The sequence below is a fragment of the Pelodiscus sinensis genome, chromosome 6 (assembly GCF_052426305.1).
Source record: "Pelodiscus sinensis isolate ZL-2025 chromosome 6, ASM5242630v1, whole genome shotgun sequence".
In the NCBI taxonomy this organism is placed as follows: Eukaryota; Metazoa; Chordata; order Testudines; family Trionychidae; genus Pelodiscus; species Pelodiscus sinensis.
The window spans coordinates 70,246,540-70,263,819 of NC_143057.1; the positions used below are offsets into that span (position 1 = coordinate 70,246,540).

The following is a 17,280-nucleotide window of genomic DNA, read 5'->3' on the forward strand; positions in this document are numbered from 1 at the left end:
ATTTGAAACGTGGTGTAGCACTGATGGTAGGGATGCTTACGTCGCAGGAATATCCCAGATACTTGATTACATTTTACACCTCCACGACACGGGCCTTGCGCTAGCCTCGCTGCGAGTGCATCTAGCAGCAATTAGTGCTTTTCATCAAGGTCAGGATGGGTTTTCTGTATTTGCTCATCCCATCACAAGGAGGTTCCTAAAAGGACTTACAAATCTCAACCCACCACGGCGACCACCACCACCTTCCTGGAATTTAGACTTTGTTCTGGATTCCTTGACACGCCCCCCCTTTGAGCCCTTGGCTACGATACCGTTGCAACTTCTAACTACTAAGTTGCTTTTTCTGCTTGCCATTACATCAGCTCGCAGAGTGAGTGAAATAGCGGCATTCATGTCATCACCGCCTTACACGGTGTTTACTAAAGAGTCGGTAACGTTGAGATCTCATCCAGCTTTTGTTCCAAAAATTTGTTCGGATTTTCACATCAACGAGCCAGTTGTTCTCCCCTGTTTCTATCCCAAGCCTCATACTTCAAGGGAAGATGCACGATTGCACACGCTCGATGTGAGGAGGGCATTAGCCTTTTATATCGAAAGAACGCGACACTTTAGGAAATCGGACCGTCTAATAGTGTCGTTAGCAGATCGAACCAAGGGACAACCCATCACTTCCCAACGGATTGCGAGGTTAATAGTGTCGTGTATTACAACCTGCTACTCTATACATAACAAACCTCTTGCGGGTACTCCTAAGGCCCATTCTACGAGAGCAGTAGCCACGACTACAGCTTTTCTTAGAGGTGTTCCTTTCCGAGACATTTGTCGAGCAGCAACATGGTCATCGCATTCTACCTTTATGAGGCATTACGCTGTAGTAAACCAATTTGCTGCCGATTCCTCCGTGGCTACAGCAGTACTTTCGCATAGCCATAAACCTTAGTCCCGGAGCGCTCAAGTGTTCGAGTACTGCTCTGAAGTCACCTGGAGTGGAGCACCCACGGGGCCACTCGAAGAAGAAGAAGAAGTTACTCACCCTGTGAAGTAACGATTGTTCTTCGAGATGTGCCCCGTGGGTGCTCCACGACCCGCCCTTCCTCCCCGCTCCGGTATTTTCATTTTATCGTTTCAGGGAGCGGCTGAGAGGAATTGAGCAAGCCGGACCGCGCACAACACATCAAAGGCGCGAACGCCGCCTCGGGCAGCCACGCATGCGCGGTCCGGCGGACCACGGCTCTGATAGCTCTCCGATTCGCGGCGCCGGGACGGGACCCGACACCTGGAGTGGAGCACCCACGGGGCACATCTCGAAGAACAATCGTTACTTCACAGGGTGAGTAACTTCTTCTTAAAATTATTTTTAGGGTGTTTGTTGTGACTTACAATTAAGCAAAAACATTTTTACATTTCAAAAGTATACAGGCAGTCCCCGGGTTACATGGATCTGACTTACATCGGATCCCTACTTACAAACAGGGTGAGGCAACCCCGCACTAGCTGCTTCCCCCCAGCAGACCAAGGAGACGCGAAGCTAAGCCCCCCTCCCCCCCAGCAGACACCTCAGCTTGAGAATAAAGGACTGAGCGAAGTGAGGTGTGGGAGAATAAAACTGAGTTCTGGAGATATGTTTGGCTAGAGTTTCCCCTAGTTCCGACTTACATACAAATTCAACTACAGTCCCTATCTTGTACGTAACCCGGGGACTGCCTGTATAGTGTGCATTTAACTTTCTCCTCTTCCCCCAAAATAATTTTAAATGTACATTCTATTTAAAGCACATTATGAATTATTTCTCCTTGATGGTAGAGCATTAAGGATTTGGAAAAATTAAGTTTCATAACTTCATAAGATCTTAATTAGATTTGACAGGCTGTTTGGAAAGGGAATACACAAGTGTATGTATGTAGTGATTAACCTTGATCAACACCAGAAATTCACCTCTGCTGCTGTCCCCTCAAATTGTAATGTGTACTCTTTTATAAATTATTTAAATTATTAATATACCCGTACATATGTATCACCATTCCTGGGTGATGCTTACTGGGTACCGATTAACCAGTGCGTAGGAGCAGCCCTCTGACCCATGGCCTGCTGCGGGCGGAGGGCTGCCCCGGTGATGCCAGGAGCCATCAGAAGCTCCAGTCCCAGGCTGGGAGCATCCTGCTGCTGCTGGCAGCAAAAACCCGCCTGGCCTTGGGACCGGGAGTGTCCTGCTGCTGCTGACAGCAGCAGCTGCCCTGCCCAGGACTGGGACTTGAGAGTCTTCTGTTGCTGGCCTTGGGAGCAGAGCTGGGAGTCTGCTGTCCATGGTGGCAGCGGCAGCCCCAGCCCCAGCTCCAAGACTGGATCCCTACTTAATCAGTTACCTGGTTAAATGTTAGGTTAACCTAATGCTTAACAGGTTAACTGATTAATTAGGATTTTACAGCCCTAGTATCAGTGAGGCAAATTTTGGTAGCCTCACCGTTAATGTCTCTTTCTGTTAAAGTGAAACTATTATCAATGAACTACTGTATTTTGCTTATCAAGTGTGTTTGGAAATAATAAAACTAAATTAGAAAAGGTTCATTTTAGGGCACTTTATCCTCTGCAGAGTATATTCTGTGGAGATCTGTACAGCCTTGGTTTTGCCCAAATCTATGCTAGAAGTGCTTTGCTAGCACACTGCTCTTGCAAGCATTGATTATTCTAGTCCTTCAGCCCCACAATTTTAAAGCAAAATACATTCAGTTTTGCTGGTATAATTGCGTCTGATCTAGGGGCTTTTGCCAGCACAGCTATATTGGTCACAAACCACACCTCTGCAACATGGCTGTGCTGGTGGAAGTCTATAGCCTTGATATCCCAAACTATGAAACTTCCAGAAAATAGGGCTTTGTCTCAGGAATGCCATCTAGCTGCATTGCTCCATCTTACCCGGGTGCAGGTTTTGCTGCACTGGTGAAAACTGCACTTGCATTAGAGGTGAAATCCTTTGCTTATTGAAGTCATGTCCCTGAGTCCCATTGTCAATGTGTGTTTTTTAACAATAATACTTTTGACTTTTAAAAAACTTTATCCCCCTCTATTGGTGTGTGAGAAATCACCAGACGGACTATATAAGAGAAACAGTAATACACAATATGATAAATGCATAGAGTATACAAGTGGAATTTTCTGTGCTTTTAGTTATGAGCAACTTTAGGTTTTACATATAATGATGTTAGGTTAAAAGCTTAAAACAGAAAGTGTTTTAAAATGGATAGTGCCTTTTAAATAAGCCTTGAAGAATATTGGGAAGCTTCCATGGTCAAGTAATGGGAACAGAATTAGAGGACAGCTGCTGAGGAAGGAAATGGAAGCTAGTTCAATGTCATGCAAATAAATCCCAGTGCTGCTCTGTATGTACAACTGAATAGCTTCCTATAAACATATCCCCTATTTAGTAGAAAGCAGAAAGTTGACTAAATAGGATCCTTAATCAGTGAGCAGTGGTATGTTATTGATGGCAGTAGGACTATCATGCCACCAATTTCTAACTACTCTGACACTATGCTGGTAGAGATTCTTATGGTAGAGAACTACAACGTGGTTTATATTTCTCAGAGTAAGTTGTGTGTAAATGGTTGTGTGATCATTGCAAGTATGTACCCAGGTCCTGTGCTGGCATGTACAGCCAAGCTGATGCTCACATCACATCTTCACTGCACTTTTTAGCCTTGTTTGCTAGATTAGAGTTAACATGGGTGTTTTTTATCTGAGCTGCAATCACACACATGTGATTGCATTGTAGTTGTACAACAAAAAGTCAGGATAGATAAGTGGGCATTGGTAGAACGTCAGCTTTTCCTGAATCCCAGAATATCTAGGAGAGTAGATTTGCTGGAATTGTGATAGCTCACAATAGATTGGTTATGGAAATTGCTCCCTCTTACAACTAACGCCCCCAGAAAAACCCTTTGAGTGGTGGGATGGTATTCTTTGACGTGAGATATCCTGACAGGTTTGTTCATTCTCTTCTATCAGTTTAATTTAGGTATTTGTAAGGTAGATGTCTGCCCCTTCTTTCATCATCCTTCTTTCAGCTTCACTTAATTCAGATGCACAGTTTTATTGGCTAAATTGTCTTATTAAATCAAATTTTTGAAACTCTTATTGACTGGCATACACTTTTACAGAATAATTTATGTAAGTAACACTAAGCAGAAGAGAATAACAAAAGTAGTTAGCCATGTGTTGATAAATGCCCATATTATAAAAAATTACCAATTGAATTATATTAATATCACATTCATTGTTAGGTGATTCACCGGTACATATATTCTATTACAATTTATATTGTGATTTGCTCTCAGCCACTGGTGCTACCACCACCATCTATGCAGTTGAGGCAGATGGTGATCCAAACACAGGATTTGATAAATCAAAGGAGCCTGGAGAAATACAGTATCTGATTAAGTGGAAAGGCTGGTCCCATATCCATAACACATGGGAGACTGAAGAAACCTTGAAGCAGCAGAATGTTAAAGGAATGAAGAAACTGGACAACTACAAGAAAAAGGATCAGGAAACAAAACGATGGTGAGTGTTATCTATTGCCATCTATTATAATTCAGGTTTGTTTGTTTTTTTACCAGCAAGTGTAATGGGATTGATCTCCATATGAGAACGTTTTCATAGCGTATGTTCAGAAAGAGAATAACACATGGTTTTTTTTATTGTTAAAATCACTTGAACATTTTAAGGTTCTAAGAGGTATACAGCATCCTCAACTTCATTCCATTGAGTGAAGGGTGAGGTGCAGCATATTGTGGGATTATGTCTTTAATAAACAGCTAAATCTTCTTGGAAATTATTTTTCTTAAATGTTTATAATGCACATAGTATAAATGATGGCCTGCCATTTGCTTTTGTTGATCATTGTTCTTTAAGCAGAACTGTTCTGTACGTTCTCCACTTAAATCTTTTGTCTGAGAAATTTACCTAAATTCCATTCACTTTTTTAGGCTTTCCAGTTCTGCTGTCTCATTTTTCTGCCCATTGTCTGGGATCAAAAAGTACACTCTGTCAGTGTTGTTAGTAGGGACATAAGAGTACTGTATAACCATTTAAAGCTTCTGCTTATCAGTTACTCTAGCAGTTGCATGCAGCTCCCAGTTTGGCTCGTGGAGGGAGCCAGCAGAGCAGGCCAGCAGCTGGTTCCCTGAGACTGGGGTGGTAGGTGGGAGCTGGAACTCTATGCCTCCCAGTGTGCACTGGCTCCCAGGAAGCTGGCTGCTGCCCCACGTGTAACCATGTAACTGCTGAACTTTTCAGAAGTTACATGATTACACAGTTACACGTATTTTAACATCGCTAGTTGTTCAAAGTCCTGAATGAAATGTTGGAGAAAATCCTTATCTTCCATTGCCTTCTTTTGATGCTCTCTTGTTTCCAGTGAGTTATTCAATGTCATGTATGAAAAGTGGTGGTTCTTGTCCATTTACTGTTAGGAATGATTGAAATGGATTTCTGTAAACTTAATCTTCTTTGTTGTTCTCATGAAGTGAAGAAAGTGTCCTACGAAGTAAGAAGTGTTGGGAATGAACATTCTGTATTATACCTACATTAATTATTTTTATCAGGTTTAGCTGCCATTAGTACAGTCTCTCAGTAAATTTCCTCAGCTGCCCAGCAGGAGAGCACCTAATTCAGATGAGGAATTTATGTAGCAGGTGTTTTTTCTCCATTGAGATTCCCTTAGTTCCTTTCTCAAAGAAGCTTTTCCTGCAGTTTCCTTGGGTGCTTTAGGTTTGTCAACTTGTCTTAATTTTAGAATTAAACAGTGTGATGAGTACATAATTTCTGTTCCAGGCTGAAAAATGCTTCTCCAGAAGATGTGGAGTATTATAACTGCCAGCAAGAACTTACTGATGATCTGCATAAACAATATCAAATAGTGGAGAGAATAATTGGTAAGTGACAATTTGGAGACTGGAAATAACAATATGGTCAATATACTGTCATTGTTTCTATTTTTATGGACTCTTAAAAATTTAGGATTCATAGGGACTTCAAGAAGTCATCAAGTCCACCCGCTATGCTGTGGTAGAACCAAGTAAACCTAGACTGTCCCAGGTGTGTGTCCAACCTGTATGATGGAGATTCCACAGCTCCCCTTGGAAACATATTCCAGAGCTTTATTATCCTTGTAGTTAATATGTTTTTCATAATATCTACCCTAAACCCTCCTTAATGTAGATTAAGCCCATTACTTCTTCTTTTACCTTCAGTGGACACAGAGAACAACTAATTACTGTTCTTTTTATAACCACCTATAATGTATTTAAAGCCTCATAAGGCTTTAAATCAAGTCTCTCCACATTCTTTTTTCTCAAGATTGAGTATGCCTTGTTGTTTTGGCCTTTCCTCCAGAGTTAGGTTTTCTAAATCTTTTTATAATTTTTGTTGCTTTTCTCTTTACTCTTTCCAGTGTGTCCCCATCTTTCATTAAGTATGGAAGCCAGAATTGGAGAAAGTATTCAAGCTGAGGCGTCACTGAGTAGTCTGAAACAGTTATTGCCCATGTCGTCTATCTGACATTCCTGTTAATACATCCCAGAATATTAGCCTTTTTGCAATTTCATCGTATTGTTGACCTGTATTCAATTTGTGATTCACTAAGCCCCTCACCCCTACCAGGTTCTTGTCAATAACAGAACATTCTAGACATTTATTCCCCATTTTGCAGTTGTCCATTTGATTTTTAATTCCTAAATGAGGTACTTTGAAATTACCTTACTGAATTTCATCTTGTTTAAATCAAACCAGTTCTCCAAATTTTATATTTGTGGATAATGCATTTATTGGAATTCATAGTTATTTTAGATTGAAAGTAAAATAATGTGCACGTAAATTAAGATGCAGGTTAATTGTGTGTTCTTTAATTCTGAGCACTCTGTCACTGGTTTGTGTCACAGAAATGAAATAACACAATAATTTTGACTTTAATGATGAAGTATCTCAAATGTATTCTTCAGCTCATTCAAATCAGAAGTCAGCTGCAGGTTATCCAGATTATTATTGCAAGTGGCAAGGTCTCCCTTACTCAGAGTGCAGCTGGGAAGATGGTGCTCTCATTGCCAAAAAATTTCAGCCATGCATTGATGAGTATTTTAGCAGAAATCAATCCAAGACTACTCCTTTTAAGGATTGCAAGGTAAGTGAAATTTAAGATAATTTCATAGATGCCTGAGAATTGAGACGACAAAAATATTTGTATTGGGTTGTATTGTTCTCAGGATTATGGATGTTACATAAAGTTTTTCAAATTGCTTGGGTTACCTGTTGAGGTGTATAACTTATTAGCTCATAGTAGGTAAATATCCCCATTGTAGTTATTTTCATTCAAACATGGAATTATGTTAACTTTTAGAAGTTAATCTAGTAATTTAAATTTATTCCTTTTTTTATTTTATTTTTTTGTTGTTGTTGCAACATCAGTAAAATTATGTTTAGAATCTGAAAACTTTCAGTAGTAGGGCTAATTTCAATTTCACTTTGATAGGTTTTAAAACAGAGGCCGAGATTTGTTGCACTGAAGAAGCAACCATCATATATTGGTGGTCATGAGGGTTTAGAATTAAGAGACTACCAGTTAAATGGACTAAACTGGCTTGCTCACTCCTGGTGCAAGTAAGTACGATCTGAAAGTCTGATGTTATTTTATTACTTGTAAATAGTAGAAATTCATAAAACTGGCAGAATGGATTATTTTGTCATTGGAGTAGTAAAATGTAAAGTCCAGTTGATTTGTACAAGCAAGACTTCTCCATTGGTTTCCTTTTTCCCTCAAATATGGGGGAATGCTTGTAGGTGAAATAGAAAATGCTTGTAGGTGAAATAGAAAATAAGCTAAATTATCCTCAAATATCACACATTGAATGTTATTTTTAAAATTCATGGAAAAGAGCCATTAGCAGCTATATCTAGACCAAAATTTACATTGTCCCTCTTTACCATTTGATTAATGAAGAATTTTCAAATTGTAGAGGTGACAATAATTAAGATTCTTTTGAAATGATGCTCTGTCTATTCCTGTGTAAGTGTCTGTGCTCTGGTGTGCATGGACAGAGGGCTTTTCCTTAGTGGTACCCACTGGGGCAGCACCAGTGCCCTCTGATATCTTGTGCATCATGTTCAGGCATAAAGAAATGAACTGTCCTTGATCCCCCACCCTGCTCCTTCAGTTACTTCCCACTGCCCATGATAGTTACTGGAGATCCTTTTCCTTCCTCAAATCTGAAGTCAGATATGTTAATAGTATCTATTGTAGTCCTGGATTGTTAGTATAGTTATTTGAATAAGAAATTATTTTTTTAAGAGAATTTGTATGTATTCGGCACTCTGACTGGATACTGGTACCGGATATATGTTGTGCTCTCTGGATTTCAAGCTTGCCACTGTTGTGATAGGGCAGTATCTAACAGTGACCCTGATCCCAGCTGTCTTAATCACTTGGAAAGGCTCATTTGAGTGACAAATGTGCTGATTATAAAGGCTTTAAGCCCCACTTCAAAAACAACCTGCAACTAGATTGAAATCTACTGCTGGAATTGGTGCTGTGATTTCCGTATCAACCATCTACCTGAATCCAGGTACTAGACAGCTCAGCATTAGTCAGTGGTGCACCTCTGGCGTTACCAGCACTGAGAGTTAGAATACAATTACTATTCCTAAGGAAAAGGCACTATAAATTGGACATAGTACCAGAATCTTCAAAGTAAGTAAAGAGGTTGAGGTTATGTAAGGACTTGAGAGGGTGCTAAGGACTCTAATCAGGGGAATTCATTGACTGAAGAGCCCAGTATGAGGCTGTTGAGTTTGTCTCTCTAACCATGATCATTGGGATCAGCTTACTCCTCAGTACTGAAGAGTGCTTTCCCAGAACCCCGGAGATATTTGAAGCTGAGAGAGAGTTGTTGAACCTCTCGGTGCTGCTGTCACTGACAATTTAGGAGTCTTATCTGTCTCAATAATAGAAGAGCTTTAGCATTTTAACAGCAGTGGACTAAACTGGTCAGATCTGCTCCCTTAAGGTTCTTCCCTACTGTTGTGGACTAAATGAAGGGCATTCTTATGTCCAAACAGTTCGCTAATGTGAAGCCACCAAGTAGTGTGATGGTTCATTCAACTAAGGTTCCGAGAAATCTCTGTGGCTTTTTTGGCTAGTGTGCCCATGTTCGACATTTGCAGAGTGGTAACCTGATCATCATGTAACATGTTTGCCTCTTGCTATCTCTGTCTCTGTAATCTAGAGATGATGCTAAATTTGAATGAGTGGGTTTCCAGTCCCAGTTCAAATAGACTCTGAAATCACCTCCTTGGGCCTGCTTGGTAGTCACCTACATGGAATAGACATGTGCAGTCACTCAAAGGAAAAATGAATGCTCACTTATTCATAACTGTTACTCTTCAAGGTGTGTTGCACATGTCCATTCCATGATTTGATCTTTTTCCCATCTCTGTTGGAATCATTCGCTAAGAGGGAGTTAGGGCGGTTTTGGGTAGCATGGTCCTTTATGCTGTGCATGAGGCAGCAGAGGGCACTTGTACTGCCCTGATGAGTGCATGAGGCAGCAGAGGGCACTTGTACTGTCCTGATGAGTGCTGCCCTGTTGGGTACCACTAAATGAAAAATTCTGACAAGTGTACTGGAGCACACAGACACCTACAGTGGAATGGACATGTGCAACCCATCTCAGAGAACAAACACTACAAAACAGTTTACCATTTTTTTCTGAATTGATTGTATGAAAACATTGTTTGTTTTATTTCTGAATATACAGTTGTAAGCAATGGTCCTAATAATCTGTGAGTTAATTTGAGAAATCATGCAAAATATCATTGAATTTCTGTTTAACAAATGCTTAAAAGAATCTAATTTTTTATCTTGGTGATTAGCAGTATGATACTATATCTGGGTGGGCAGCCAGTGGCTCGAAGCCACCCTTGTGCGCGCCCCCCGCCCCCAACGGCCCCTGGTTCCCCTGTGCTCACCGGCACTGCCCCCAAGATGAACGCCTCGCTGATACTACCTCCAGGGACAATGGAGGAAGCACGGGCTTCCTGTGGGGTGGGAGGAAATTCTGCAGCTCACGCCAGGTCCTGGAAGTGCATGGGCTGCTCTTTACCACCCCTCCCAACAGCCAGCGCGGTACCTAAAATGCCGGTCCATCGTGCACTGCGGACTTTGTTCCCCTGCTGCCTTCCTGCATGTGGAGGAGGGGGGTGAGGGTCTGGGATCACGCTGGCTCCGGCTCCTCCTGTGTCATGTGACACCATGGGATGTGGAGGAGCAAGGCACGCACTGCTTGAGCAGCTGGAGCCGGTGCACTGGGGACTTCATTCCCCTGTTGCCTTCCCCCGCGCAGGGAGGGCAGGAGAGTCCTGGATAGTCCCACGGCAGCACGCGTGTCTGAGTAGTTGGAGCTGGTGCGGTCCAGGACTTCCTCCTCCCCCCCCTTCCCCTGCATGCAGGAAGGCAGCAGGGAAGAATGAAAGGAAGGCAGCAGGGGAGAGTGAAGGCTCCAGCTGCTCAATAAGTGCGTGCTGCCGTGGGGAGTGGAGGGGCAAGGCACTAGCTACCTGAGCATTTGTTACTGGCGCAGTCCAGGACTCTCCCTCCCTCCTCCATGCAGGAAGGCATCAGGCATTCAACGGACCAGCATTTCAGGTACCGCGCCGCTGTTTGGGGGTTGGGGGAGCAGCCGCACACTTCCTGGGCCTTGGTACGCAGCTGCAGGATCCCCAGGTATTGGTCCCTGTCTCCTCCCCCCCACCCAGACCCCCACAAGTACCCTGCCCCAGCATTCACTGGCACACATTGGCCCCCTGCCCCGGCACCTTGTCCCCTGCCCCCACATTCTGTCCCCTGCCCCCACCAGCACAGTTGGGGCCACATTAGTGAGGCTTGGGGGGTTTTGGAGGGGTTGGTTTTTTGCATCTCACTTGTGTGGCCCTGGCTGACTTTTGTGTGGATCAGTGACTCCTGACTCAAAAAAGGTTCCCCGCCCTTCTCATAAATAAAGATAACGCTGAAGCATTTTGTGTTTGACATAATATTTTATTTAAAAATGAAGCCTGGCCAATTGGGGCCAAGCCCCCATCTGGCCGCAGCATCATAACACTCTTGCACTCCCCCAGAGTCTAAACCTGAGCCTCTCATACGCTGGAACCCTTTGTCCTGAGCCTCTCACATCCCCAAACGCCTGCACCTCCACATCTCCAGTCTTCAGCCACAAAACTCCTGCACCATCCACACACTGCAAATCTGTGTACTGAGCCCATCGTGCTCCAGCCTCCCTGTCCTGAACCCCTCATGTACCCCAGCCCAAACTCCTGCACTCTCACAGCCACAAGCCTGCAGCTTGCGCAGCACCCCAATCCTCCCCCTGACCCCAACATTCTCCAGCCTGGTGCCCCCTCCCTGAGCCAGCATCCTCTTCTCTACTTCCTCCTGCACCCAAATTCCCTCCCAGACCTTGCACCTCTCACCCCTTCCCAGTGCTTTTTTTGTGATGGTATGCCCTGGGACAAGTTTCCAACAACTCCCTTTCCCTTCCCTTCTCCCCCGGTACATGGCTCTTTGCACTCTATCCACTGCTGTTTTGGCTCTTCGTCTCTAATGGGTTTGCCACCCCTGTACTGTATAAACGTTTTTATTCTTCTTTCATTTTACAGAGGGAACAGTTGTATTCTTGCAGATGAAATGGGTCTGGGTAAAACAATACAAACTATTTCTTTTCTGAACTACCTGTTTCATGAACATCAGTTATATGGACCTTTCTTGCTGGTAGTGCCACTTTCTACTTTGACATCTTGGCAAAGAGAAATTCAGACATGGGCTTCTCAGATGAATGCTGTGGTTTATTTAGGAGATATCAATAGTAGAAACATGGTGAGTACATTTGAACAGTAATGAAAAACACAGTGCTAAAAAGAGTTCTTTCAAATATTTGCGTACTATTCATCTTTTATGTATTTAGTTGCAGATTAGAAAGCACGTATTTGCCTGAAATACAGTATTTAATGTGCAAGTGTGACATAAACTGATTGGTATTAAATATTTTTTTATATATGCTTGTTTTAAAAAAAATCTAAGGTTCATTTTACAAAGAAATGTTCTCTCACCTCGTTATTGAGAAGATACATTTTTAAATTATGAACAGAATCTAAGCTGGTAGTGTGTCATCTGTTCAGGTTTGCAGATGCCATGAAACAATTTAAAGATGTGCAAACTTCCCTGTTCACATCAAGGAATTACTAAGTATATGTCACAGTTGATTATTTCATTGCTGGTCATAGCAGTTAGATAAGATCTGACAGTAATAGAGATGTAGCCGTGTTAGTCTGGTCTAGCTGAAACAGAACACAGGACTATGCAGCACTTTAAAGACTAACAAGATGGTTTATTAGGTGATGAGCTTTCGTGGGCAGACATGATGTGAGTGGTGTTGCAGGATTGTTGGGGCTTCATTTGTGGCCAGATTTGGGAAGAATACTATAATATAGCGAATATAACCCACGGGTTATATTTGTTTTTACAAGCCCCCCCCCCCCCCCCGCCGGGGTATACTCGGGTATGGGATATACAGAATTTTTTTACTCCCCAGGTGGTGAGCTCTCCGTCGCTTCTTCCTGTGGTTGTGCAGCCACCAGCCTCCGGGAGGGGGAGCACTCACTCCCCGGTTCCTGCTCAGCCACAGGAAGGGGCAGGAGAGCACTCATCTCTCGGTTCCTGGCCGCCAGCCTCCAGGCGGGGGAGCGCTCACTGCCCGGTTCCTGCGCAGCCACAGGAAGGGGCAGGGGGATGAGCGCTCCCCCACCCTTTCCTGTGGCTGCGAGGAACCTGTGGGATGAGCGCTCCCCTTCCCGAAGGCTTAGAGGCTGGCAGCTGCACTGGAACCTGGGGTGGTGAGTGGCTAATCCCCTCTCCTCTCCTCCCCCCCGCACCATAAATATACCCCCAGCACAGAAAAGTCTTGTATATCCCGCGGGTTATATTCGTGTGTAGATTTTTTTTTTTACTCAAATAGAAAAAACTGCGGGGTATATTTGGGTGCGGGTATATTCGCTAAATTACGGTACTGTTTTTTCCCTCCGGTTCACACTCAAAACCTTTAATTTTTCATGTTCACGTCTTCATCTCCCCAAAAATTCTTGGAATATTCTATAAGAAAGCACTGTCCAAGTATCACCTATTACTTTTCTCCTTGAGCTTTAGGAGGCTTTAGCCAGCTTTTATTTTACTAAAGTAACAATGAAATAGCCAAGTATCATATAGCTACAAAATTGAATTAGAACACAAATTGATGATCCATAATGAACATACAATAACTTTTAAATATTTTTTCTATTACTAGAATAGATTTACATCATTACAGAGAAAAGATTTTATAAGTTAGTTACTGATTGTTTGTATGAGGAATATAAATGATGGCCAAAAATGACATTAAATAGTATCTAGGTTCTTATTTTGGAATAAATTGTAAATGTATCTAAAATGTTTTTATAGATCAAAGCTGTCATGTACTTGAAAATGGAAGATAGTTGACCAACTTTTTCTTCAGCTTCCTCCTTCAAATGCTACTTTTTAGGAGCAAATTACTGTCCTGTTTTTCTTTAATGATTTTATGACATTGCCCGTATACCTAACAAGATACTTTTAAATGTTTGTCATATATATATTTAGTGCTTCTAAGTATAATTATTTCCTAATAGTGTTTGTTTCTATTTTGTGCTTTTTTAAATACAGTAATTCCTCATTTAACATGATAGATGCGTTTCTGAAAATGTTCAAGCTAAGTGAAAATGTGCTATGCGGAGTCAATTTTCCCATTAAAAATAATGGAAAAGGTGGGGGTTGTGTTTCAGGTAGTGGTGGCAAAGTCAATTTTTTGTTGGTGCTGGGTTATCAATGTCAACATTAGTTATCTAGCAACACAAGTCACTGCGGTTTGTTACAACACAAAGATAAACACAAGTGAGTGGAGGAGTGCTGTAACTTCAGGTATTCATCCACTCATGCGTATTACCACTGTTTTCACCAACTTATACCGCGGCGCAAGGTAATCTGCCACTTGATTATTTTCATGTTATTTCGGGGGTAGTTCTGTTATTTGAAAAACATTCTGCCCCCCCCCCCCCCCCCCAAAACCATGCTATTGCAAAAACATATTAAGCGGGCACGTGTTAAACGAGTAATTACTGTAATCAGAGTATTGTATATTATTTAACATTCATACTTTTATAGCATTTGAAGCTAATCAAGTTTAAAATGATCATCCCAAATTTCTCTCTTTAATTTCTGACAAATTTACAATCTTTCTTTGTAGATACGAACTCATGAATGGATGCATCCACAGACTAAGAGGTTAAAATTTAATATCCTTTTGACAACTTATGAAATTTTGCTAAAGGATAAGGTAAGTCATCATTTTTATTGTTTTTCATTAACAGAGATCACCATTTGTCTCCGGGTAGGGAACCTCTTTTGGGTTGGGGGTCGATGACACAGACAAATCAGTCGGGGATCACACACAAGTGAGAAGCAAAAAAATAAAACAAACCCTCACTGATTTGGCCCCTGACAGAGAAGGAAAAAGACACTCCCTACACTTCCTTCACACACAAAAGCCTAGGGGAGCTCAGGCTAGTAGATTTTGTGTGCTTCAGTGCCCATGGTATGGCAGCAGGGGTGGCTGAAGCACCAGCTCGGGTTTCCCAATTCGGTGGAGGGAGTCCTGAGGCTCAGAAGCTGAATCCAGGCAAGTTGAGGGGCCGCATCCAGCCCCCAGGTCTGACGTTCCCCACCCCTGATTTATCTTGTACCACAACATACAGAGTTGTCCATGCCATTTCATTTATTTTGGTTCCTGGTAATGTGCACACTTTATTTTATAAGTAGGATAGATTTTCTTTGGCAAGTTGGCTTTTTTTCTTTAAATTTCTGTGAGATGTTAAGATTTGTTTCTCTAGGCTATTAGTGCTACTGCTATCTGTTGTTGCTCTTTCAATTTTGGTATGAACCTTGAGGAGTGGCATCGGAGAGTAATGGATATGGCACAATATCCTATAATTCAATGGCAGTCTTTGGTCAGTGTATAATGATGATGTACATTAGTGCAATGTTTTCATATGTCAGTTTCTAGGCACTCCAAATATCTGAGTGGAATTCAGTGTGCTTAGAACTTCAGAATTGAGCTTTAAACAAAAAAAAAATTCTTAGTCCTTAATTATCAATACAAACATCAGAATGGCATGTCAGAAGATCATACCACAATTATTTTGTGGTTAACTCACAGTGTTTTCTCTTATTCTTCCTAGTCCTTGCAGCAAGTGATGTTCTCTCCCTCCCTTCCCCCATTGTTATCTGTTTTATATATTCTGGGAAGAAGAGGACCATGGTGACTTCTTTTTGTAATGAAACTTGTACAGGTTGAACCTCTCGTGGTCCGGCGACATCCATGGTCCGGCATAGTTTTAGTTAGCCGGATGTCTACTTACCATGGGCATGGCCAACTTTCCTGTGGTCCCATAAAGTTTCTTTACAGTTACCAGTGCTGGCTGTTAGATTTCTGTGTTGTTACCTAGCTTTAATTTGCCCCTAAATGTCATTTAAGAGCACAGTATGCTGTGAAAGTCTTGGTAATGCTGCTAGGCAATATTGACCTCCTGTGATTTGGCAAATTCTCTGGTTTCACACAAATCAGGTCCTGAGGGTGCTGGACTAGAGAGGTTCAACTTGTACTACCTCATGTGTGATAGCATTCCTCTGAATTATTGCAGAACCAGAGGAAAGCTAATGTAGTGTAATGACCTCTTGAGGCTTGAGTTTTGTTGGAATAGTTCACATTTCAGCTAATTATATAATTAAGAACTCTTTTCCTGCTGTTGATCTCAGCTAACTTCAAAGACATACTTCAACATTAAAATACACTGGTGTCCATATACCATTTATTTAAAGGTTTGTTATTGAACATTATATCCAGTCATTGGTTACTCAGTTTTGTCTTAGACATGTGAAAAGGGACTGGCAGAACTAGCGGTCAGTTTAAGTTTTGAATATTGATTGTAGACAATTTGTATTGTCTCCATTATTCTAAGCTTCCTTTACATAATTTTCTTTTCTTTTTTAAGTCTTTTCTTGGCGGTCTAAATTGGGCATTTATAGGAGTGGATGAAGCTCATCGTTTAAAAAATGATGATTCCCTTCTGTATAAGACGTTAATAGACTTTAAGTCGAACCATCGTCTTCTTATCACTGGAACTCCTCTTCAGAATTCCCTCAAAGAGCTCTGGTCTTTGTTGCACTTCATCATGCCAGAAAAGTAAGTAAGATTTTGCATACTCTTGTTAATATAAAATTCTTAAACAGAAAATTTCACAAAGAAAAAATACTTTAAAATAGCCTGTTTAAACAGATTATTTTTCATGCTGCTTCTTATAGATAACTTTGATGATAGTTTAAAACTTTTCTGTTTTTAGAAAACTATTAAAATTAAATGGATTGATACTGAAAACCATATTTCTTAATGCGGGTTACAATTCTGACAGTATGCCTCATCTTATTCTGGAGGATTATCTCTACACAGTTAGGGTGTGTCTACACTACAGCGTTATTTCGAAATAATGCATCTACACACAAAATGCATTTCAAAATAGCTTTTTGCTATTTTAAAATAGCACGTCCACACTGAGTGGATGCTGAATCGCATTTAAGGCCAGCCGGAACCATGTCCGGCAGGGCATCCAGTCAGAAGTTACTTTGTGTGGCTGCTGCCTAAGGCTATCTGAGGCCTGTGCTTAAAGGGACACCCCCCCCCCCACCCCGGACAGCTGGTTCTCAGCTTTCCCCACTTGCTTGCCTACCTCGATGAGGGACAGCAAAGCATTTTGTCTCTGCGTGCTCTGGTTGTCCTCACTTGGGACACCACAGCACTCTGCAACATGAAGCCAGAGCTGACCGTGGGCACTCTGGTGCTTCTCGTGGATGCATTGCTGCGAACCTGGCTGCGGGGGGCTGTTAGTATCCAGGAGGCCTTGCGGGAGAGCTTCCACCCTGAGGAGCACTAAGAGCCTCCCTGGTGTACCCCACTGGGGGCTTGTGCCTCATTCTTCCTTCACGTCTTCCACTTACCCCTCCCTAACCCCCCTTCCTGATGTCAAATAAAATAAATGTGTTTGTGTTTATGAAAATACATGTTTTATTTAACAAAACTGGGGGGAGGGGAATGAAATTGGTGATATTGGGGAAAGGAGGTG

The 17,280-nt window shown here is 42.0% G+C and overlaps 1 protein-coding gene across 4 annotated transcripts in view; it reads left to right on the plus strand.

Annotated features, from left to right (window-relative positions):
- CHD1 (chromodomain helicase DNA binding protein 1) overlaps nucleotides 1-17,280 on the plus strand; it is a 99,525-nt gene that overhangs the window by 41,172 nt on the left and 41,073 nt on the right. For all 4 annotated transcript variants that reach the window (XM_075932080.2, XM_075932081.2, XM_075932082.2 and 1 more), the window contains exons 8-14: nucleotides 4,332-4,557; nucleotides 5,830-5,930; nucleotides 6,996-7,174; nucleotides 7,523-7,650; nucleotides 11,698-11,914; nucleotides 14,352-14,441; nucleotides 16,156-16,346. In XM_075932080.2, the coding sequence (XP_075788195.1) occupies nucleotides 4,332-4,557; nucleotides 5,830-5,930; nucleotides 6,996-7,174; nucleotides 7,523-7,650; nucleotides 11,698-11,914; nucleotides 14,352-14,441; nucleotides 16,156-16,346 (1,132 nt within the window). The remainder of the gene's footprint in view (nucleotides 1-4,331; nucleotides 4,558-5,829; nucleotides 5,931-6,995; nucleotides 7,175-7,522; nucleotides 7,651-11,697; nucleotides 11,915-14,351; nucleotides 14,442-16,155; nucleotides 16,347-17,280) is intronic.